Source organism: Rhinatrema bivittatum, chromosome 10, assembly GCF_901001135.1.
Source record: "Rhinatrema bivittatum chromosome 10, aRhiBiv1.1, whole genome shotgun sequence".
In the NCBI taxonomy this organism is placed as follows: domain Eukaryota; kingdom Metazoa; phylum Chordata; class Amphibia; order Gymnophiona; family Rhinatrematidae; genus Rhinatrema; species Rhinatrema bivittatum.
In genome coordinates this window covers 102,006,644-102,032,199 of record NC_042624.1, presented here as the reverse complement: position 1 = coordinate 102,032,199, position 25,556 = coordinate 102,006,644, and the positions used below count along the sequence as shown (strand labels likewise).

At 41.3% G+C, this 25,556-nt stretch overlaps 2 protein-coding genes across 4 annotated transcripts in view; one reads left to right on the top strand and one right to left on the bottom strand.

Annotated features, from left to right (window-relative positions):
* ITGB3BP (integrin subunit beta 3 binding protein) overlaps positions 1–2,471 on the bottom strand; it is a 48,836-nt gene extending 46,365 nt beyond the window's left edge. For both annotated transcript variants that reach the window (XM_029618920.1, XM_029618921.1), the window contains exon 1: positions 2,339–2,471. In XM_029618920.1, the coding sequence (XP_029474780.1) occupies positions 2,339–2,343 (5 nt within the window). In that variant the 5' untranslated portion in view covers positions 2,344–2,471. The remainder of the gene's footprint in view (positions 1–2,338) is intronic.
* Positions 2,472–2,763: 292 nt separating this feature from the next.
* Positions 2,764–25,556, top strand: part of EFCAB7 (EF-hand calcium binding domain 7) — a 61,902-nt gene continuing 39,109 nt past the window's right edge. For both annotated transcript variants that reach the window (XM_029618917.1, XM_029618916.1), the window contains exons 1-4: positions 2,764–2,929; positions 14,918–15,105; positions 24,832–25,043; positions 25,309–25,395. In XM_029618917.1, the coding sequence (XP_029474777.1) occupies positions 2,793–2,929; positions 14,918–15,105; positions 24,832–25,043; positions 25,309–25,395 (624 nt within the window). In that variant the 5' untranslated portion in view covers positions 2,764–2,792. The remainder of the gene's footprint in view (positions 2,930–14,917; positions 15,106–24,831; positions 25,044–25,308; positions 25,396–25,556) is intronic.

The window sequence follows — 25,556 nt, the reverse complement described above, 5'->3', positions numbered from 1 at the left end:
TCCAGGGGCGATTCGGGAAACTACAGAGCAGTGAGTCTGACTTCAATGCCAGGAAAAATAGTAGAAATTATTCTAAAGATCAAAATCACAGAGTATATAGAAAAAGACATGGTTTAATGGAACAAAGTCAGCACCGCTTTACCCAAGGCAAGACTTGTTTCACAAGTCTGCTTCATTTTTTTAAGGGGGTTAATAAACATGTAGATAAAGATGAACCGGTACATGTAGTGTATTTGGATTTTCAGAAGGCATGACAAAGTCCCTCATGAGAGGCTTCTAAGAAAACTAAAAAGTCATGGGATAGGAGGTGATGTCCTTTTGTGAATTACAAACTGGTTAAAAGACAGGAAACAGAGTAGGATTAAATGGTCAAATTTTTCAGTGAAAAAGGATAAACAGTGGAGTGCCTCAGGGATTTGAACTTGGACCAATGCTTTTCAATGTATTTATAAATGATCTGGAAAGGAATACAATGAGTGAGGTAATCAAATTTGCAGATGATACAAAATTATTCAGAGTAGTTAAATATCAAGCAGATTATGATAAATTGCAGGAGGACCTTGTGAGACTGGAAGATTGGGCATCCAAATGGCAGATGAAATTGAATGTGGTCAAGTGCAAGGAGATGCATATAGGGAAAAATAACCCATATTAGGTTCCATATTAGGAGCTACCACCCAGGAAAAAGATCTAGGTGTCATAGTAGATAATATATTGAAATTGTCGGCTTAGTGTGCTGCAGCAGTCAAAAAAGAAAACAGAATGTTAGGAATTATTAGAAAGGGAATGGTGAATAAAACGGAAAAATCATAAACCCTCTGTATCACTCCATGGTGAGACCACACTGAGTACTGTGTACAATTCTGGTCGCTGCATCCAAAAAAGATATAGTTGCGATGGAGAAGGTATAGAGACTGGTAACCAAAATGATAAAGGGAATGGAACAGCTCCCCTATGAGGAAAGGCTAAAGAGGTTAGGGCTGTTCAACTTGGAGAAGAGATGGCTGAGGTGGGGATATGATAAAGGTCTTTAAAATCATGAGAGGTCTAGAATGGTTAAATGTGAATCGGTTATTTACTCTCTCGGATAATAGAAGGCCTAGGGGGCACTCCATGAAGTTAGCAAGTAGCACATTTAGAACTGATCAGAGAACATTCTTTTTCACTCAATGCACAATTAAGCTCTGGAATTTGTTGCCAGAGGATATGATTAGTGCAATTAGTGTAGCTGGTTTTAAAAAATGTTTGGATAAGTTCTTGAGAAGAAGTCCATTAACTGCTATTAATCAAATTGACTTAGGGAATAGCTACTGCTATTACTGGCAGGAAATTGTAGCCTGGATTGGTCACTGTTGGAAACAGGATGTTAGGGCTTGATGAACCCTTGGTCTGACCCAGTATGGCGATTTGACTTTAAATCACATTTATAAAACTTCCATAGTGATCCTACTGAGTTTGCCTGCTTAGATGATCCTGAAACTGTAATCTACTTTTTTTATGCTGGTATAATATACACAGACCTAAAGACTACAAATCCCAGGATTCCATACATTCTTCTTGGATACTGCCAACTCTAGATGCAGGAAGGAGGTAGAATCTTAACTTCTCCATTTGTTCTCTGTTTATTAACTCACCTCAAGAGTGGGAAGGGGGGTGGGGGGCGGTGTTTCTGCTTTACATCTCAGCAGATCTTCAATTTCAGCTTCCTGCACAAACCAGCAGACGAGCCCCTCCATGTCAAGGGACGCTGAGTCTACCCTTAAGACAAATCAGTCTTTCCCAACAGCCAGACCAGGGGGGGAAAATGTTCATTCCTGCACTGAACTAGATGGGGAAGCACAGAGACTGCCCTCTGGTTCAGGTCAGTAGCAGCGGCAGTGCAACCCACCACAGCACCCACCCCGGACAAGCAACCTGCCATATGCCCACCAGTCCCAGGTCTTCCAAAACGCTGCTCAGACTGGATGGAGACTTATCACGGTGGATCTGGTGACTTTCTTCAAGTATGAGTTGGCAGGACTGCAGTTTTATAACAGAATAATCACTTACTCTTCTGGGGCATATGTGCTTATTCTATGTTAAAACTGCGTAGTCCATGTGACCCCTATAGCGGAGCTTCCCATGAAGGGCCCTATAGAGGGCAGCGTTAAAAAAAAGCATCCTAAACCATTCTCCCAGATCCAAGGATGGTGCCCTACACACTACCTGACTCGACAGATCTTTTCTCTTCCTGCTACCACCGTTTTGTTTTTTGTTTTTTTGCGGGGGAGTGGCTATTACATGGCGAATATAAACGTATTTTCCCCTAAACTCCCGAAGACTATCGGGTAGTACTTACGGCATGCTCCCCTCGTCCAGTCGAAGAATTTTGCTTTGCGCGGTCACGGAACTAGAAAACTAGCGCTGTGCAGCAACCAAATTCTCCGGCGCACTGAAGCCCTCCGGCAATTTTATCCGCTGCTCACTTTTGTGCAGTCCAGCAGAGGACGAATGATATCACAAGGTTACAGCAAAATACAGAGCCACAATTAGGCTCAAAAGTCGCAAACCAAAACCCCCTGGACCTTTTCTCACCCATACCGGAAACCCTAAACGTTTCCCCGAGGACGTGCTAGATGCGCCAAGCATTTGCCCCCACAGGTGCAAAAACAACAACAAAAAAAATCCTTAGTAATTTGACCGAAAGATAACGAGCGCTCCCTGCAGAAGTGCAGCAAGATGGGAGTTTAGAAAAAAAAATCTTTCCTGACGAGAGACTCCGTAGCCCCCAGTTCCCAGCCGGGCACAAAGAGATGGGGCACTTCCGGCCGTCTACGTCAACTTCGGGTGTTGGGGCTACTGGTTCGCATGGCAACCGGAGGAGTCGCGAGGCGGGACTCCCGACGAACTGGGACCGAGAGTCAGAAAGCAGGTCGGGTCCTGCAGCGAGGTAAGAGATAATGCTTTCCTACATCACTAAGGGGTCAATGTGTGGTGACAAACGAGCCCCCGCCCTCTCCTTTTCTCCATTGCTTCTCTTTATTGGTGGGGCGAGGTGAATGGACAGAAATTAAGGTTGCCACCTGACCTGCTTCTGTCCGGTAAACAGCAGCTACCCCAGTTCTGACTTTACTCCAAACCTTGCATGGGCTTGTAGTACTGATTTTCTTATAGACTTCAATGAAACAATCGGAACAACAGGTCCAGTAGGATAAAACTAAGACTGAAATGGCCTGTTCTTTATGATATGGAATCAGGTAGCAATTGTAGCAGAAAAGGATCCTTACTCAGGGCCGGTTTTAAGAGTTTTGCCCCCATAGGCAGAGTTGAACAGTAGGGGTGGGAGACCCTAGACATCAGAAAGTGGGGGAAGTCCCTTTCACCCCACTGACCCCCAGAGTGCTATGGCAGCGCATCTTTGAAGTGAATTGGTAGAGCAGGATGGCTATGTGTGCTGGGGAGAGAAGAGAGTCTTTGAGAGGCAGCTAAGATTTATGCTAGAAAACTTATGATTTATGCTAGATTTATGCTAGAAAACAGTACTGTCACAGCCCCACATTTGGGCCAATTCAGTAAAGTCCGCGGGAAAGCGGGCGATCTCCCGGCGAGCGCACAGGCCACTTGCGCGTCCCTAGCGCCTTCTTTTGGCATGTAGCGGCGGCTGTCAGTGGGTTTGACAGCCAACGCTCAATTTTGCCGGCGTCGGTTCTCAAGCCCGTTGAAAGCCACGGACTCGGAAACCGGACGCCGGCAAAATTGAGCGTCCGGTTTTCGACCCTACAGCCACGGATCGACTTCAGATTGATTGATTGATTTATTTATTTATTTATTTATTTACCCCCACCCACCCTTCGGGACCTCCGGGTTAATATCGCCATGATATTAAGTCGGAAGGTACACTTTCCTGGTGCCCGAAGAAATTAGCACCTACCGCAAAAGCCAGAAAGATGCTTGGTATGGTCAGAAAAAAGAAAGTGATATTGCCCTGTATAAATCCTTGGTGAGACCTCATTGAGAATACTGTGAACAGTCCTGGAGACTGCAACTTCAAAAGGTATAAACAGAATGAAGTCAGTCCAGAGGGTGGCTACTAAACTGATCGGTGATCTAGACTTAAAGATCTAAACATATATATCCAAGAAGAAAGGCAAGAGAGTGAAGATAGAGACATTTTATATACCTCAGCGGTATCAATGTACAGGAAATAGGTCTCTTTCAATGGAAAGGAAGCTCTGGAACAAGAGGTCATGGGATGAGGAGTAATCTAAGGAAATATTTCTTTACAAAACGTGTAGTGGAGACAAGGACAGTATCTGTATTCAAGAAAGCATGGGACAAGCACAGAGGATCTCTGAGAGAGTAGTAAAGATTGTAGAGCTGAGCAGTTGTGTGGATGGGCAGACTAGAAAAGGCTGTATGGTTACGACGAGTGAGGTTATCAAATTTGCGGATGATACAAAATTATTCAGAGTAGTTAAATCACAAGCGGACTGTGATACATTACAGGAGGACCTTGCAAGACTGGAAGATTGGGCATCGAAATGGCAGATGAAATTTAATGTGGACAAGTGCAAGGTGTTGCATATAGGGAAAAATAACCCTTGCTGTAGTTACACGATGTTAGGTTCCATATTAGGAGCTACCACCCAGGAAAAAGATCTAGGCATCATAGTGGATGATACTTTAAAATCGTCGGCTCAGTGTGCTGCAGCAATCAAAAAAGCAAACAGAATGTTAGGAATTATTAGGAAGGGAATGGTTAATAAAACGGAAAATGTCATAATGCCTCTATATCGCTCCATGGTGAGACTGCACTTTGAATACTGTGTACAGTTCTGGTCACCGCATCTAAAAAAATATATAGTTGCAATGGAGAAGGTACAGAGAAGGGCAACCAAAATGATAAAGGGGATGGAACAGCTCCCCTATGAGGAAAGGCTGAAGAGGTTAGGGCTGTTCAGCTTGGAGAAGAGATGGCTGAGGGGGATATGATAGAGGTCTTTAAGATCATGAGAGGTCTAGAACGAGTAGATGTGACTCGGTTATTTACACTTTTGAATAATAGAAGGACTAGGGGGCATTCCATGAAGTTAGCAAGTAGCACATTTAAGACTAATCGGAGAAAATTCTTTTTCACTCAACGTACAATAAAGCTCTGGAATTTGTTGCCAGAGGATGTGGTTAGTGCAGCTGGGTTCAAAAAAGGTTTGGATAAATTCTTGGAGGAGAAGTCCATTAACAGCTATTAATCGAGTTTACTTAGGGAATAGCCACTGCTATTAATTGCATGAGTAGCATGGGATCTTCTTAGTGTTTGGGTAATTGCCAGGTTCTTGTGGCCTGGTTTGGCCTCTGTTGGAAACAGGATGCTGGGCTTGATGGCAATTTCTTATGTTGTTTTTTTTTCTCCATTACATTTCTGTTTCTATGTAAGAGATGCTGGCAGCACAGTGTGTTAGGGAAAAGAGAGGCTAGGGGCTATCTTGGAAAGGGCAGAGAGGCTGGGAGTTGCATGTCTTTTGAGAATGGAAGAGAGGTGAGGATCATGAAATGGCATGTGATGGAAGTTCTTATTAGGGTTGCTAACTCTCCAAGTTGTCTTGGAGTGTCCAGGTATTACAGATCAGGATGACACTACTGTGAGCAATCCTGGAGAAATCTCTGAGGCAATTCTCTATTAAAGAATACTGAATGGTGAATCAGGTTTATCTTATCAGAATTTCATTAGTTTTATCAAGTACAAACTTAGAATGCAAGCCCTCAAGGGACATGGAGATACCTACAGTATGTTATTGTAGCTCATCTTGAGCTACCAATGAAAAGGCATGAGATAAACAAAAAGTAGTCTTGGAGATTGTAATCCAGTTAGTGATTGCAATATCAAGTTTTAAGGAGCAAGACAAATAGGATCATAGACATTCAATTACAGGAGGCCCAGCTTTTTGAAAGTAAATACAATAACATAAGTTCTTTTTAATATATAGATGTGTGAACTTTGCATGCATATGTATACTCTGAGGACAAACTGTGCATAAACTGTTCTTTCTATAATAAATGATAAACAATAAGTCTGTTCCTTAAAACTATCTTGTGTAATTAAACCTCCAGGAATAGGTCCAACCCTCACTATTATGGATGATGGTATGTTAAGGGTGCGTGGTGGAGCGAAAAAGAGGGTTTGTGTGGATCTGCGGGCCAAAGAAGGGTCCTTTTTTTCTGATTTACAAAAATGGTCACTTTCATGGTAACTTTTAAGTTGGCAAAATAATACTGATTAAATAACTAGAATTACTGTTTTGAATTGTTAGTTTTTTATTCTAACCATCATTTTCTAAGTTTATGTGAAGTTTGCATTATTTGCAGTTTCCCTGTATGAGTGCTTTTTGTATTGACTGCAATAAAATAATAATCTATAGGGGTGTAAATGCTGTCATATATGAAAAGTGCAATGCTAGCTGACACTGGTAATGTAGAAGTCTGCTTTTCAGAGGATTGTTGGCAGCTGTAACATTTTTGAATGGGCTATTTTAAAACTAGAAAATAGGGAATTGATGGCTAGATCAAGGTTACTGTGCAAGTATTGTCCTGACTGTGCAAGTTGATCAGAGTGAATTATATCACTGGGGATGGGAAGGAAAAGGATGGACTTGAATAACAGAGGGCAGGTGTCAGTAGGGTTCTGAGTTAGGTGAAAATGATCCAGGTGCAGAAAATCCATGTTTGAATACTGAGAGGAATCCAAAGGCTAGTCTTCAGCCCCATCTCTTGAGTAATGCAAAATATGGATGATTGGCACAGTTAAAGTTGGTAGTGGTACCAATAAAATTAGAGTTCCTGGGCTTATTCATGCAAATCAAATCCTGGAAAATCTACAAAGGCCTGAATACTGGGCTTGAAAAGACTCTAATTGATTGACAGCAGTCTTTAGAGAGCTAGAATGATGATAGGTTTTCCTTTATTAGAGGAAGGCAAAGGGTCATTGCAAGACTTTGGATATGCTCTGAGATGTCTAATAACAAACACCTTTCTCCAGGCCAACCTGGAGATGCAGAATGCCCCAGCTTAATGGTTCTCAACCAGGTCATATAGGTACTCCAACCAGTCTGATTTTCAGGATATCCACAGTGAATATGCATAAGATGTATTTACATATATTAACCCCATGCAAAAACACAATGTATGCAAAAACTTTATATCTCATTTGGATTAATTGTGGAAATCTTAAAGGGTCTTTGCAGGGGCCTTTAGGACTGGGTTCAGAACTATAGCCCTAATCCATGATCACTTCATGAGCCATGCAGTTAATAGTGATCTGCATCTGCAGTTGTTGTAAGGCAGATATAAAGAGCTGAGTGACACCATCTTTGTGACTGCTTAGATGTGGTAGTCCAAGAGCATGAGATGCTAGTGATAAAACCCCAAGAACTCTGGTACAAACTTATAGAGCTAAGCTCAAGAGGAAAGTGAATATGGTCATAAGCAAGACACCAATCCTCCAGACAATGCTTAAAACTCTTGAGAGAACCACAGAGCAAGCTGAACCAGTTGAAAAAGGCAGTGGAGGCCAAGGCAATAGCAACTAAAGCCATGGAGGTCCTGATAAAGGTGGAACTGTGGAGTAGGATATTCACTGTGCAAAGGTTCTGAATTCTTAAAGAGAAAGTATGCCTGCCCATTTTAGGTACCATTGCCCACCATATTATATAAGAAAAACCACACAAATAAAGTGAAAATATAAATAGCACAAAAAACACATCACTTTATAGGTCATCCACTAATTGTGAGTAGTGAAAATAATAAGTAGGGTGGAATATCTCATAAATATGCTCTCAACGTTATTCTCATTTAAACCTGGAGCTTGTATTGTAATCATTGAATCCCATCTACCACCTTTTATTTTGTCTTGTATATATTCTTCACAAGGATCCGACTCAGTTCTGTCTTATGGTTTGGCCCTTAAGAAGGCTCGTCTGTTGAAGCGTGGGTATTCTTCCATGGTGATTTCCACCTTACTCCGCGCTCTAAAGTTCTCCACTTCCTTAGCCTATGTGCGGGTTTGGAGAGTATTTGAGGCCTGGTGTGAGGAATGCGGTGTTATTCCTTGTTCAGTTAAGATCCCACTCGTTCTGGATTTTTTTGCAGAATGGGTTGAATAAAGGATTGGCCATTAATTCCTTGAAGGTGCAGGTTGCAGCTCTTGCCTGTTTCAAGGTTCCTGATGTAGTCTGTTTTATGAAGGGAGTGAAGCATCTTAGGCCTCCCTGAGGTTGCCGGTTCCCTTGTGGAGTCTTAACTTGATGCTGAATTTCTTGGTGGGTCCTACGTTCCAACCACTGCGTAGCCTTTCCTTGCAGTTGTTGACCTTGAAGACAGTGTTCTTGGTGGCTATATGTTCAGCATGTCGAATTTCTGAGCTGTAGGCCTTATCTTGCCGGAAGCCATTCCTTTGGGTGACTCCAGGGGCAGTACAGCTGCATACTGTTCCATCTTTCTTGCCCAAAGTGGTGTCAGATTTTCATTTGAATCAGTCCATTTCCTTGCCATCCCTGGATAAGGTCAGGGATGCAGAGGAGTATCTCTTCCTGAGCTCCTTGGATGTCAAAAGCCTGCATCCTTAGGGGACGATATTCATGCCCTCTCTCACATAGCGCCAAAGAGATGGTGGTACAGTTGAAAGTGCCAGGAGCCACCAGCCTTACTTGACTTTCCCTGGCAGGCCCTTCATCCCCATGGCCTGTACTGCTCTCCACAGCAAACAAAAACGCATTATAGCTGTGTTGCAGGCTCTCAACTCATCTTCAACTCAAGTGGCTCCACATGTATAAGCAGCACGAACACCAGCAATGCATAATGCAGCCAGTCAGTGGAGGCCTTGCACTGGTATGGCATGGCATGACACAGCGCTGCATATGTAAATTAACCCTGTACTCCCCTCCCCTGGATATGTAAATATGTAACCCTGTACTCCCCTCCCCTGCATATGTAAATTAACCCTGTACTCCCCTCCCCTGTTCCCAGCATACTCATTAGCTCCAAGTTACTGCCCTGCCCCTTCCCCCTCCTCCCCCCCAGTTAAAATATCAGTTACAATGTAAAGCCCTGTTGGCTGATTTTGCTGTTGTCTGGAAACCGATGTGATGTCTCGTGCGAATGTCGGTATAGAAAAATGTTAAATAAATAAAATAAATAAAATAAATATGTTGTGTAGCGCTATACAGCGCTGCGTATGTCGTGTAGTGCTGTAGAAATGTTAAGTAGCAGTAGCTTGCCCTGCCCATGGCACTCTAATGTGCTGCCACTTGCACTTCTGACCTTAAGTTTCTGCGCTGGCAGTAGCAGTGAAGTGCATTCCTGCCATTGCAAGCCAGATCAAGCTTCTCCAGCCGTTGTTGCTGGGGGCTGGATGAAATTTGGTCAAAGCCGAATCTAGCATTTGGGCCCTAGCTGCTTTAGTGAAACAATGTCCGCTCCCTCCTCTGCACCTGGAGAAACAGGATATGGCTATTAATTCTGCATCTTGGTGCTGGCTTAGTCACTTCTTTGATGAAGCAGCAACAGCAGCACCGCCTGCTCCATTAGCGCTCTGTCACTTTGTTGCGTCTGTGTGAAAAGGCTCGCTAGATACCCCTGCCTGAGAGAGGCTCACTGTTTTCTGTTAGAAGATTACCATTGATTTCTGTTCCTGAAATATAATTACCTATGTTAATGAAAGGGGGAGGGAAAAAAGGGTACGATATGATTCATTCATTGTATCCCATTCTTGCCAATAATTTGTAACATCTGGCTGCTGTATTTGTACTTTCCAATAGTTTTTGTCCTGGTTTCTTATTTAAAAACGTGCACTTGGCTGTAGATGTCTACTAGTCAGAAACCAGAAGAGCCCCTGTGTCGCACAAAGCTAATTATTACAAAATAGCAGGTATTTATTATCCTTTCTCCACCTCCCTTTAGTTCCTCCTTGACTTGAACCTGCTTCCCTCACTTCTGTTTTTCCTCCTGGTGCTTAATTATATTGACACCAGTTAGCAGCAAGCAGACTGTGACACCAAGTCCCTGTGGGGTCTTTCTAATGCTGCTGTAATATGAAAGTGTCAGCCAGGCGGTCTGTATATTATAAATAGGGTACTTCATCCATGATAGGCGATTATTATCTTTCTTTCCCAAGTGTAAAAGACCTATATAACTCATGAAGGTGCCAGTGATTTAGGCCTCATGAGTAAGAATCCAATGAGTCCTGAAGGGGACCCTACGCATGTCGTTGTCTTGTTGCTGAACTTGAGATATTCAATTTATTATACTGGAATATATTTTCAGAAGTCAAAGCTAGCTAAAATAATGTTAGAAGCCGTTAGACCAACAATACAACAAGATTTAGTGTTCCACAGTGAAGGCCTCTAAGAAGCCTTGCTGCCTTTAGTATGGTAGGAAGTGGCTGTATTAGTTTACTGGCCTTTCAAGGGAACACAGCCTTCAATTAATGCTATTGTTATTCATTATAAACCAAATGTACATTTTAAAGAGATGGCTTTATTTTCAGTATCCCTTCCAAACTATTCTAGGGGTTGTAGTCCTAATATTTTTTAAATAGAGAACTTGGAACAAAATGGTTTGGAATATAAGATTTTAAAAAATAAAGCAACTCTTGATCAAAAGATTCCTCTCTTCAACTAAGACTTTATTGCGACTCAGCTTTCAGAAAAAAAATATTCCCATTAGAGCAATTTGTCATTAATCTTGCTGTTCCTGCAGAGCCATGAGAAAAGGGAACAAACGTGGCTGATCATAAGTATTTTTCTCATCCATCATTTTTCTTATTTTTTAATTCAGTTCTATTATCTGTCTTCCCAAAAATGTGCTCAAAATGGAGATCATCATAAAGCATAGGCGGAAATACAACCCGGAAAAAAAAAAAAAAAAAAAGAACCGTCCTTCACAAAGGACAGTGAAATGGGAAGAGACAATGTTCTTCACTCAGCAGTTCAGTCTTCAGACCTTGCCCAGCTATCCTTTACCACATGCTAAGAACCGTATCAGTAGGCTTCCATGTAGGTGAACATGTTTTCTGACATCATCTGCTTTTTCTTGGCGTTTGTTGCACATCTGTGCTGCTCTAGGAAAAAAGTGATATGTTTTTAAAAAAATATAATACTTTCCTCAAATACTTGTGCAGAAGAATGCCAGCAGTAGGTTGCACATGGTATACAACCAGCTAAAGAATTGTTATGCACAGTTCTGAAAATAAAATTACCACCAAACTCAATCCACAGACGAGGCACAAACAATCCTAATGACATTCAAGTTGCAGTTAACACAGGGAAAAATAAACCACAGAGATTTTGGTTCAGCTTTGCAATTATTCAAATTGTACCTACAAATAGGCTGTCCAATTCATAGTTACATTACATACTACTTTAAATTTTTATTTACATTTTTATCGATATTCTGCCTTTTGTGACTTTGAACATACACGAATGGAAATATATGTGTGCCTTAAAAAATCTACTCCCTTAGAATGTACTTATTACTGTACCTCGGTGAACGTTTTATGTTCTGTTTTATTTGGCAGAACTATGTTAAATAAGCATCATAATGTTGACATTTGACACCATAGTGCTAAAAGGGTTTATGCACTAAAGCTTAGGGGGTAATTTTCAAAAGGATTACACACTTAAAACTGGGTTTATGCGCATACTGACAATGCATTGTGGAAAATTGCTATGATACATGCTATTGAATTGTCAATAGGTTTTGCGTGTTACTCCTGAGGGAATTCTGTGCACAAAAATTTAAAATACTGCAAAATTCTGTATACTTTATATTGGTCAAAAATAATATGTACATCATAGTCATTAAGTAATTTAAAATGTAATACAGAAAAGTTATTAAAGATGCAAAGTTTTAAATATTTTGAATAAAATTTCCCTAGAAGTACACTATAAGTACACTTCCGCCCTCTCAGACCCCAACTCCGCCACCCTCCACTAGCTCTTCCTTCCCCCTCTAGGCTCAACCCCCTGCTCTCTATCTCCATTCTCAGAGGTTTGACCCCTCTCCCAATATTGCCCCTCATACAGGTGTTATTATTTGTGATAATTGTGGGTGGATCCTTGGGCCGGTGGCAGATGACCATGCCCACGGGGGAAGATCCCGAGAGGGGCCACCGGTCAGGCTCAGAGTTGGGAGACAGACACACACTAGATCTTTTATTAAACTGTATAGAGAACCACCAGAGGTGGCAGTAGTGAGCTGGAAGAGCCCGGCTGGGCTGTAGTCCCTCAGGCACTGGAACAGCGATCCCAGGATGGCTGAGCTGTAGAGAAACTGAATATAGTGAGTAGGCAGAGTATGCAGAGTCCAGGAACAGAACCTTGATGGTAACACTCACACAATAGTTCCTTGAAGCAGCCCAGGGGCTGGAATGAAGCAGACCCTCGAGGAGTGAGTACCTGGTTCCAGGGAAAGCTCTGAGAGAGAGATGGTAACTCACTGGTGTTGTACGCAGCGGTGACTTCCTGGCAGAAGTTGTATTCGGTAGCAGGTCCGGGAACATGGGCCCTCGAGGAGCGATTACTGGTTCCAGACTGCGACCTGAAAAGCAAGAGAGAGAGCGAGGCCCCGAGGAGCAGGTACCCCTGGTAAAGTACGAGGAGGCAGAGTAGCAAGGTATGCGGAGAGCGAAATCCCATCCGCAGTGATATCTGGAGGAAGCTAGGTAAACCGTAACCATAACCTTTGCTAACTCGAATAGCTAGCAAAACGAAAGACCTTAAGTATCCGGTGAGGATGACGTCATCTCAGGGAGACGCCCCTGAGGTTCGCGCCACAGCTGGTACTTGAGTCGGGGCCGCACATGCGCCCTTAGGCTTCAGAAGAACATGGCGGAAGGAACATGGGGACGCCGGAGGAGAACGGCAAGATGACGCCGCGGCAGCCAAACTTCCATAAACCAAAGAGGGAGTTGCAAAAGAGGTAAGGTGGGCGGAGTGGAGACGTCGGGCAGCGACGGTCGCAACAACAGGCTCCCTCTTTCCCTCTCTCTCACAGACACATACCCTTAACACAGGATTCCTTCCTCTCGTGCACATATACACCCCATCACACAGATTCCCTCTCTCTTTCTCTTGCACACACTCACCCTCTCTCATAGACTCCCTCTTTGTTTTGCACACATACTCTCACCCAGGCTCCCTTTCTCTCGAGCACACACACACCAACCCCTGCACACAGGCTCCCTCTCTCTTTCTCTCGAGCACACACACATCCCTTCACACAGGCTCTCTTTCTTTCTTACAAACACACCCTCACACACACAATCCCTTTTTCATACACACTAGCTACCAATCTCTCTCTCACATATATACACTCCCTCATAATCTCCTCACATAAGCTCCCTCTTTCTGGCACACACATCCATGCACCCTTGCACACAGGCTCTATCTTTCACACACACATTGGCACTCTCTCTCACACACATACACACAGGCTCTCTGTCACACACAAACCTCTCTACACACAGGCTCTCACTCACTCTCACCGGGCTTCTCACATCTTTGGCACGAGCAGGATTGGCTCCACTCAGAGCCCGCTACACCTCTCTCCAAATTTTGTGCAAAAAATGGAAATTCTGTGAAAGAGGGGGATTCTGCGCAAATTTTGCACTCCTCAGTAGTAAAGAATTCCCCCAGGAGTAACGCATGTAGGTGCACTTTAAGTGCCTAAATGAGCTTGTGAAAATATGCTACTTTTACGCACGTAAATTCTTTTGGAAATTACCCCCTTAGTATGCATACTAAAGCCATTTAGTGTGAACAAAACCTAGTGAGCTGTTCAGAAATGGCCTAGCTTGCACACTAAACTACTCCCTTGACACTATAGCAGGTATGTGCTAAATTTAGTGCATAACCACATGTAAATTTAACAACATCTCACACAAATTAGGTTTTAGCAGGTGCACATAAAGTAGTGTGGTATGTTGTCCTCTGTGCTATTTCATGAGTGCCCACTGGGACGGTAGCTTTTAAACAGCCCTGCGGGCGTACATGTACATGCATATGGCGGCTTGCACAAATGGGCGCGGCCATTTTATAACAAACGCGCGTATATGTGAGTATGATATAAAATCGGCTTGTGTGTGCAAATGCCAGCTGTACCGCTTAAGTGGGGGGAATTTTTTTAGATACGAATGCCAACACAATTACCAGTTTCCCCAGTCCATTCCCAGTTTGCCCAGGTAAAGGGTCCTGACTTCTTAACCCCTCTAATTAACCTTCCTCCCTTTTACCCTATTATCCCCGACCCTTCAAACCCCAATGATTAGCCGTGATTTTTTTAATACTTACATGCCTTTCATAGCAGAAGTAAAGTTACACGATAGGGGACCCTGGCGGGTGCTTGGGCACGTAAATACTTACTCGCACATTTCAATTGACCTTCCCAGAACGCCCGTGTCCTACCCAGGCTCTGCCCAGACCATGTCCACCCCTTTTTTGCATTTTTGATTTGTGCATATACCGGGAGATACACGTGTACTCGGGCGCTTCTTAAAATCCACGTGGCATGCACCAGTCCTAGATGTGGGTATTTCCCAGCTTTGGCGTGCGTAGGGCTTTTAAAATTCATTCTTAAGGCTTAAAGTTTTTAACAGCTGCCTTGGAGCAGGTGTTGACTGTTTTTGCATACACACTGCATCTCAAAATCTTCGTGCTAAGTGGCTCAAAATGAAAGGGCTTGTTAGTATGAGGAATTTAATTAATCCAGCACCCTCCCCCCAACAACATTGGTCCCTCCTCCCTCCCCAAAGACTGACTGCCTCCCTACATCAAAAACTGGAACCCTTGCATGACGTATGCTACACTTGTATCATTAGTCTTGGACGAAAATATTTGCATGCTTTGTAAGGAAATGAAAGCAATTTTCAGTGTGTTTGTGTAATTTGCAGAATGGCCGGTTGTCCTGCAAGTAAACCCTCCCTTTCCGGTCAGAAATGCACGCTAGCTGAAAATTCAGAAGAAAAGAAAGCCCAGAGCACTGAAGAGGAGATCTTCTACGTGGCCTGTAGGGCAGCTTATCTTACTGTGTTCAGAAGCAGCTTGGAGAACATTGCTTCTAAGGAGCAACTCTGTTTAGGTAGGTACAGTATAGAAACATTCTGTTTTATTTTCATTTCCTACTAATGCGATTCACCAAAATGTAATTTCTGGAGTTAAAGCAATGCTCGTTGGGAAGACTTTTGTAGCTGAATTGAGAGGCACATGTAGTAGGGCTTGAGGGAGCGCTTGTTTTGATGGCAACTGGGATTACAGCAGTTGCCCTTTTACAATTTTGAAATCCAGCTAAGATTCATATTTATAACTTTCTTTAAATTAGATTTGGTAGCATCACTTTCCTGCTTCCCTAGTTGCAGGTCAGATATGCATCTCTGTTTCAGGCCGTGAACATTTTATTTGTTTTATTTATTTAGCTCAGGCCTTTTCATTGGTAACTTAAGGCGAGTTACATTCAGGTACTGAAGGTATTTCCCTGTCCCCAAAGAGGGCTTACAGTCTTAGGTCCTGACTTACTAAGGCTTTTCTCCCATTCTGTGTCTGACCGCCTAAGTTTGTACCTGAGGCAGTAGAAGGTGACGTGACTTGCCCAAGGTCACCAAGAGTATCAGCAGGATTTCACCACTGGCTGCTCCGGTTCTCAGCCCTGCTACTCTAACCACAAGGTTTCTCCTCCACTCCACAGTAACAGAATTATTTGAAAATAAAATAATCTTTTGGTTTTGTTAGTGATCTTAATCGTACCTATGTATATAGAAATCTAATAAGATTGCAAACTGATTTTACAAAATGCAAGAATAATTTATTTTAAATAAACTTCAAACAGCTCAGACCCCTAGAGATGTTTCACTTGAACAGGGTAGAGGCTTTTGGAGCATGGGATCAGAAAAGTTACACTATTAGTATGGATTATCCCTATCCTGACAAATAACACACACAAAAACAGCAATCTAAATCATCAAATACAGCAAGCACCATCTTAGACCTACAAAAGAAAATATAAATTCCCCCACCCTCACTAAGAAGCTGGCACAGACTTTATTGCAAGGAAGCTGTGATCACATGGGACATTCCCATACCAACAAAGGCTAGAAAACCAAAGAAAGTGGCTAGAAAACCAAAGAAAGTGGAAAAGGAGAAAAATCTGAGGATGATGTTGTGCTAGAATATCAGTACTATGTGACTCTTGTGTAATACATGTGGCATTGCCAGTCAGAGCCCAGGGAAATGTGGAGCACCAGTTGTCTTAGGCAATGTGAGATTTAACAAAGGCAACTTCCAAGCATACCTCAACACATTGCCTGCATGTTGCGAGGTAATTTTCAAAAGAACTTATGTACAGAAACCCAATTTTGAAAATAAGTCTGGGGTCTGTACACATAAAAATAACTCTGTTTTGTGCATATTTTTACACATGCCACAGAGGCATTCCAGGGGGCAGGACTGGGGCGGAGTTGGCACGTGCACACATTGCTTTGGATTTTAAAAACTATGCACGTAAATTACCAGGCCTTGCTTGGAGTAAGTGTCACTTTATGCAAGGTAATTTGTGCACTTACTCTGCCAATTTATCTACATAAGTTCACTTTGAAAATCTTCAGTACATACAGACTTTACTGCTTTGTGAGCTCATTGAAAATGACCCTTTACAAGATCTAGAAGGAAGCTCTTCTGAGCACAATACATAGCTAGCATACAGTTGTGCTCATAAGTTTACATAGCCCTGGCAGAATTTGTAAGATATGTAGCATTTTAAGAAAACACGAGGGATCAGACAAAACATGTCTGTTATTTTTAATGTGTTTCAAATTAAACTATTTTATTCATCACAGAATAGCACAATCGTTAAACCATAGCAATAAAGGAAATAATAAAATGATCCTGTTCAAAAGTTTACATACTCTTAGTCCTTAATATCACGTATTGCCCCCTTTTGCATCAATGACGGCTTGCAGTCTTTTGTGATAGTTGTGAACGAGGCCCTTTATTTTCTCATGGGGTAAAACTGCCCATTCCTCTTGGAAGAAAGCCTCCAGATTCTGTAAATTCTTGGGTTGTCTCGCATGAGCTGCATTTTTGAGTTCTCCCCAAAGTGGCTCAATGATGATGAGGTTAGGAGACTGTGATGGCCACTCCAGTACTTTCACTTTCTTCTCCTGCAGCTACTGAAGGGTCGACGTGGCCTTGTGTTTCAGATCATTGTCATGCTGGAAATTCCAAGTGCGCCCCATGCACAGCGTCCTGGCTGACGAATGAAAATTCTCCTCCAATATTTTCTGATAAGATGCCGCATTCATCATCCTGCCATCAATTTTGAGTAAATTCCCTGTGCTACTGTAGCTCTCCCCCATCCCCCCTTCAAAGCAGCAGAGATCCACTGCCATACTTCACGATAGGGATGCTGTTGACTCCTCTCCAAACATAGCGTTTATGGTTGTGATCATAAAGTTCAATTTTGGTCTCAACGCTCCAAATTATTTTGTTCCAGAAGCTTTGAGGCTTCTCTAGGTGCAGTCTGGCGTATTGTAAGCAGGCTGTTTTTCTGGCAGTGGTGTTTGTGCCACAATGGCTTTTTTCTGACAAAAAGCCCAGTTTTGTTCAAGTACCTCCTTATTGTGCATGCTGAAACACCCACACCACTTGGTTTCAGGGAAGCCTGTATTTCAGTAGAAGTTGCTTGTGGGTTTTTCTTTGCATCCCACCAAATTTACTGACAGTCGTGTCTGAAATCTTTCTTGTTCTGGCCTGGTATTAACCAAATCTAAAATTTTCCACTTTTTGATCAGAGTTTGAACAGTACTGATTGACATTTTTTAAATCTTTGGATATCTTTTTATATCCTTTTCCTGATTTATAAAGTTGAAATACTTTTGCTCACAGATCCTTTGACTGTTCTTTTGCTTTCCCCATGTTTCAGTAACCACCAAAGTCGGTGCAGCCCTGGATGAAATGCAGAAAGGTTTCTCAAGAGCTAAGGAACTCCTTGACTAATTAACTCATACACAGACACTAATTACAATTAAACAAAGCACAAGTGTGGATACCTACCCTTCATTGCCATCTCAGCCTGCATGTGTCAACTTTTTTTTATAATTTTCTCTTTATTAATTTTAATGAAAATTACAAAGGATTTTCACTTTGTACTGAAAATAAGAAATCAAGATTGTTAACATTTCTGCTTTAAACAGCATCTAAAGAAGAAACAATGCTATATATTTGACCCCAAAATTTTGTGGAGAGGAGTACAATTTTTAGAGGAGTGAAGAGAAGAAAAGAAAAATATAAAGAAAGCTATAGCGCATCTTTAAGCTATCCCACTTCTTTCAGTCTCTGATAGAACTTTCCTGGACTGAAGGTATGGGCAGTAATCTCTTCCTATTTTCTAGCAATAGTTTTAGCTGTTCTGGTGCAAAGAACACATAGGTCACATTTTTCAGTCTCAAGCTACACCTACAAGTGTATCTGAGCATGACATTAGCACCCAAAGAACGGGCCTCCTGCCTCAAGCTAGGAACCCTCTCCTCCTTTCCTGGGTTACTTTTGCCAAATCTGGGAAGATTTGAACTGCTTTCCCCAAGAATTCCACTTCCATATTCTGAAAATAACTTCTCATTATAAACATTATTTATTTATTTATTTATTTATAACTTTTTTATACCGAAGTTCAGGTAACAGAATTACTTATCACTCCGGTTTACATTATAACAAGTAGAAAACAATGACAACATATGTCTTACAATGAACAAGGGAGTGAACAACTTGGATAATATAACATAACTAGGAACAGTAGCAGTATGCACTATTAGAGCGAGACTATTACATCCTGAATGAGACTATTTTATATATGAGCGAGACATTACATCCTGCTCATATATAAAAGAAACAGGAAGAGTTGATCTTTCTATAATTTCAGATGTTCAAGTTTCTAAAAATGCAGTCAGATTTTCCAGATCAATAGATTGAGAAGCAGCATTTTCTCCTTCTCTAGGATAAGGAAGAAAATACACGATTAAACACAGGAATATTTTCTGGGGCAATATGTAAAACATCAATCAGATACTTGCGGAGTGTTAATCTGGGCTGCTCTCCTAACACCTTGGGAAAATTTAGAAACCTTAAATTTAAATGACTCAGCTTGTTCTCTATTTGTTCCATTTTCCTGTTCAATATTTGTCGCTCTTGAATCAAAGCTGACTGGGTTTCTTGTATTCTCTTTTCTTTATCCTCAAGTTCTTGAATTCTCTGCTGATGATCCAGATATTTGGAGTTGAAGTCCTGAGTTGCAGTTTCTACCTTGGTGGAAATTAAATTTTGTTGCTGGGAATAAATTTGAAGTGCCATTCCCAGTTTGGCAAACAGTTCCCATAAAGAGTCCAGCGTTACTGTTGGCTTTATGAAGATAGGACTCCCGGCTCCCAGGCTCTAGCGAAATCTGATCAAACACAGTACCCGAAAAAATTGAGGAAACAGCCTCTCCTGTTTCTTCGCTAACCGTTTGCCCATTAGCCTTTCTTCTCCCATCCAGGCCTTGATCTCCACTCCCTGTTCCTGCAGTGGCTCCCGCACATGCTTGACTCGAACCCCTTAGGTAGTTGGGCACTCACCGGGCTCGAGAACGTCTGGGGAATTGGCACTGGGGGTGTTCGCGACTCTGGAGGGCTTAAGGTGGTTTCCCCAGAGTAGGCCGCTGCTCCTCCCACGGTCAACTCAGCGGGGTCGCGCTCCTCCAACTTCTGAAAGCCCGCCGCAAGTCCCGTGATGGTACGCTGTCCAGGAGGCAGGGGAGGGATCACGGGGTAAACCCTAACCCTGCCTTTTCCGCTTTGGAGCCATTTTTCAAAAAAAAGGTAATAAGAAACCAGAGGATAAGTCGGGCAGCGTACTGGAGTTGGCAGCTAACGCGTCACCATCTTAGACTCCTCCCCAGCTGTCGAGCTGATCAGCGAGTGCATATTATAAGCTCAAAATTTTGAACAGGACTATTTTATTTTTTCTCTTTTTGCTATGGTTTGTTTAATGATTGTGCTATTCTATGATGCATAATAGTTTAAATTGAAACACATTAAAAATAAGACGTGTTTTTATTTGATCACTCATGTATAGCGTTTTAAGAAAACATCTTACAAATTCTGCTAGGGGTATGGAAACTTATGAGCATAACTGTAGTTTAAGCATGAGATTCATTCTTGCCATGGTATGTGCAAATCAAACCCATGTGGAGACACTAACCCTAAGAGTTTCTGCTCATATTTCTTGGGCAATAGTCCTTACTGTCTTAAGAAGGATCAATGTTACATTTCTTTAACATTGAAATTATGGAAACACAAACATATTCATTTATCAAATTGTGTTTGTTTAGAAAATGAACATTTTATAGTAATCACTGGAAGTTCTAGTGGAAACACAGGCACTCTTGTAGCTGGTCTGTCTGGCAGGCCATAATTATAAAGTAGTAGCTGGATCAGTTTGGTAGGCTGCAAATACAGTAAAACCTAGAAGTCCTAGTGGAAACGTAGATGCTCATGTAACCAGATCTGTCTGGCAGGCCATGCATGCTTTGTGTTGACTGGGGCGGTGCAGCCGGTTAGTGGTGGCAGAAAGCTGTCAAGAAAGGCCACGGGGACCGGGTTGGCTAGATGTTTGGGTAACCATCATATTGTGGTTGTTTGGATTATTGTTGGATCTTTTGGGTTGGACATGGAAGGGGAAGGGTGCTGGGTGTGAACTAAAGAAGGGATTTTGCATACTCAGCTACCCAAAAAGGTGAAGTACAATAAAGGAAGATAACAAAACTGTCTTAGATAAAGAGTGGTAGATGGGATATGTCTTAGTAGCGTGGACAGGAATAACTAGGCAGAATGAATGTATCAATTGTTCTTTTTTCTGCTGTCATCCACTATGTTACTATGTAAAATGGCATTTTATGCCCTTCAAACTTGATATTAAGGATATGTATTTTTTAGGGAAGGACCCAAAAAAACAAAGAGGTAATCGGTCTAGGGTAGCCACGGATGTGAGAAAACCAAAAACAAGACTGATGCCTTGGAAAGAAAATTTATTCAATATAACAGTAACCGCCCGACTCTGGCCGAGTTTCGCCCTTTCGGCTACATCAGGGGCTCTTAAAATTGGATAATTTATAGATTATGTACTCAGGCACAATGTGTAGTATAGAAATTTTCAACTGATTAGATATTTATAATATGGATGTAAAAATGACTTTAAAGTCATATGTAGGTGGGTAATCCTCCGAGAGTCTTTCTATCCTTGTTAACAAGTGTATCATATCGTGCTTATGTCTTTGGAGAGATTTGAAGATTTTTTCGGTGAAATTTGTTATTGTGTGCAGCACAACTGCAGCACTTCATCCTATACATTCTGTGGATAGAAAGACTCTTGAAGGATTACCCACCTAAATATGACTTTAAAGTCATTTTTACATCCATATTATAAATATCTAATCAGTTGACAATTCCTATACTACACATTGTGCCCGAGTACATATTCTATAAATCATCCAATTTTAAGAGTCTCTGATGTAGCCGAAAGGGCGAAACTTGGCCAGAGTTGGGTGGTTACTGTTATACTGAATAAATTTTCTTTCCAAGGCATTGGTCTTGTTTTTGTTTTTCTCACATCTATGTATTTTTTAGGACAGGAATCATTCCATTATTATATCACTAATTATACTTACAGGAGTATTCTGCAAAACAGGTAACATTTACTATACTGCTCAGATGGTCTGAAATTCATAGGATGAATAGTGATGTCATTAGTTAACATATAGAGGTCCATATTCAGATAGTTTGTCTGGCTAAGTTTGGAACTTAGCTAGACAAATCTCCTGCCACATTCACTAGTGCAGACGTATCCGGCTAACCTATTAGGATAAAAACTTCATCGGATAAGTCAGAGGTTATTGTTATCCAGGTAAGTCTGGTCTTGCTGCAGAGAAGTCCTAAAGTTCTCCAGATAAATTTGTGTGAGTATATTCAGTAGTACAGCCATGCTGCTGAATACCTAGATAAGTTTGTCTGGAGAGCTTACCCAGACTGCCCGCAGCTGAATATGGACCTCATATTACGTAACCTAGCACACATATGCAGTATATAATTGACTTCAGAACAATGAAAAGTTTTAGACAAAAGCTCTTTTGTTACATTGTTATAGCAGTTTCTGATAATCAGGATTCAAAAATAGGAAGAGAAATTAATTGTTTCATACTCCAGTTTTTGCTGCTTCCCATGGCTGGTCATATCATTTTCAAGGTCACAGAAAACAAGGCAATCCCTAGTGGTCTCTAGCAATTTTGGTGAATATCTTACATTGTTTGAAAATGTCCATTAGAGATTTGTGTGAAACTTGCCAGCTGCCCTGGCATGAAATTAGAAAACATGTTTGGTATAATTTGTAGATGGGGCATCTATCTCCCGTGCTGTCCACAGAATGAGACATGGGCAAGTTTTGAATTCATAGGTGTGACTTCAACAATAACCCATAGTTTACGGATAAGTATCACACACACAAATTAGGATAATTCAGTCATGGTGAGAAGGTACAATTATCCAGTATAGACTTTATATTGTACTATTACATTTACTACATCCTATGAAATAAAAAATAGGATAAATATGAGTGAGCAAGGCAATAAGGGTTTAGTTCTCCCAAATTTTGCAATTTGGAATAATGTATGGGCAAAAATATTTGCAGTTTTTCAAGAACAGAAAAGTTTGTATTCTATGTTTAAAAAAAAAAAAAAGGGAGGGAGTGCTTGGGAAGCGAGGGATTATAGGGATGGCCTTGTATTTTAATCTCTTCTTCCCTCATTATGAAATGTTGGGTATGTATCCCTGCAGATGACATCATGCACATCTGGAACTGGAGCAGCATGCATAGAATAAGCAGGGCTCAGGCTTCTCTGCCACCATGGATAAAGGATAATGCAGCAATGTGTGCATTTGAACCTGTTTTAGAAGCAGTTTATGCCTTGTAGCTCCTGTTAACCCCCTCCACTTTGTATGCACAAAAAATATTAGAACTGTATAATTGTTGCTAGTCTAAATAATTAGAAATAATGTGCTGTTGTGTGTGTTCTACAAATGAAAGTATTACTTGAGGATTTGGCAGTGAACTCATTAAAAGTGAACAGTCGCTGAAAAGGTGAAAGTTACTGATGGATCAAAACGCTGCTAGCAAGAAACACTGTGAAAGTAGCTGAGCTAAAAAGCAAATTAAGAAACGATTGAAACACAGGTGCATGCTAAGAATACAATCAATCAAAGGAGTGGGTCATCATAAAGGATCTCACTGTCCAAAATGCCCAGAAAAGGCTAAGAAACATCTATTCCATAGCCACAGAACCGTTTCTTATCCTTGTGTGCAAAAAAAAAAGTCTCGCAAGGAATTTGCATCATGATCACATTTTGACAAAATGAAATAATTTTCACATTCCGTGAGAAAGACAACAAAGAAGTTGTATCCAGAAGCAGAGGAGCCTACTTTCCGGGACCCACACCTACACGCCTGTGATCCTCAGGTGGGCGTGCATCTGAAAACCAGAAGCCAACCCTGTCGTGTTCTGACTACTTGGTGCAGTGAGGACAAACACACACAGCGATCTCACGTGCCACCTTTTCCTTCTGATAGAACAGAATCTAGAAATAAGAATTTATTATCAGCTTTTTGGATTAGGTGCATTCTTAAATTAGCCTTGGACTGGGATAGATTTAAAGTGTAACATTTGTCAACTAAAATGAGGCACTAGGGAAAAAAACCATACTGATTTCACAAAATATAGAGAATAAAGCAAGTTATATTACCTTGTAAAGATATTTTGGCTTGCTTTTGGAGATGATGTTCTCAGATGCAAATATCTTTAGCAAGGCACAATTTTGAAAGGAGCAATTTTGAAGCAGACTACGTAATTGCAAACTTTGCGGGTGCTTTTAGAGAGTATTTTTCAAAGCCATATTCACAAGTAAAACAGTACTTTACCTGCAGAAATGGCCTTCCTGATACCGGGGTAAACTTAAGAGCATATGTCCTGTGTGTACATAAGTTTACCTGGATTAAGCAGAGATGTTTGTGGGTTTGGAAATAAAGAGGGGGTTTGGATTTGCATGCATAGTTTTCTATGTTCCAAAGTATGTGTGTAACTTCTCCTTAGAAAGCTCTGCGCACAGGTTGCAAATGTAATTGTGTGCATAGTTTTGATAGTAGAAAGTCTGCGGGTAAATGACTTTGGTTTTATGTAGGCTGTTACGAAATGACCCCCTTAATGTGTGGGGAAACAACCCACATTGTTTGAAACTTAGAAAAGTGCGCACGTTAAGAGCCCGTGTGCTTTGCACCTGCTTTCTGTACTGACGGCCAAGCGGAGGCATGCGCTGTTTTCCTCCTCAAGAACACCTTTTTAATGCAGCTAAAAGTATGCATTCATTTGGCTGCATTCAGGGAGAGTATCTGTCAGGTCATTTTACTCAGGCACAGGCCTTTGAAAATTTCTCTGTTAAAAAGTTAGTTGCATATGTCACAATACAGATATTTTTGTTGAAAACATAGTTCTTTTAAATAAAAAAAAAAAAGATGCCAGTGACAGTAAAGTTTTTTTTTAATCATAATCAGAGAGCCAGAGGTCCTGCTAACTTCTGGAACTATTCACATGATCTCCTGTTCCTCCTCCTTCAGCATCAGAATGCATTACTTTCTCACCACGAGCAAATATTTTCAGCTACATTGCTCAAGTTGATCTGCAGATTTATGTTTTTCTTTTAACTTTTAAGTGAGCCTGTTTGGTTGAATTTTGCAGTACTTCAGCACGCTGGAAGAAACCCATCTCTAAAGACACTTAATAAGTACTGGACAGCAAAAACCAAAGGACTGAATTTTGATGATTTTTGTGCTATCTTGAGAAAGGAAAACCCTGCCACAAAAACTGAGCTGCTGAAAGCATTTCAAAAAATCGACCCGGGTAACACAGGCTATATTTTACATGAAGATCTCTATCAAATTCTTACTACGGTAAGTAATATTACAGACTGCCTTTGACATTCTCTCTGAATTATGGTCTTTGCCCAGAGGCAGTTAGACAGTTGTGCATTTGGTTTAGTGAGAGAGATTTTTGCCGCAAAAGAATGAACTAAAAGTGCCGTAAGAATGGCCTGAAATTGTTTCTGCAGTGCATATACTTCCTAACCAAATTCTTTGGCCTAATATTAGGAAATTTAAAAATAAAATTACCATGGATTGTTAATGAGGAAGTGAAACATAACATGTTCTTTTGCAGAGAGGAGAAAAGATGAGTCAAGAGGAGGTGAATGCCATCATAAATTTAACTGATGTAAACAACAGTGGCAGACTTGACTACAACAAGGTAAATGGACAAGAAGACCGTCCAAAAACGTACCAGTCAGCTAGAGAACTTTGTACAGTATTTATGATGGTGGTACTCGGAAGTCTGTAGACAATTCAGATAAACTGAGCTCGGAATGATTTTGCTTTCATTTTGGTTTTATGCCTGTGGAGATGTTTGTG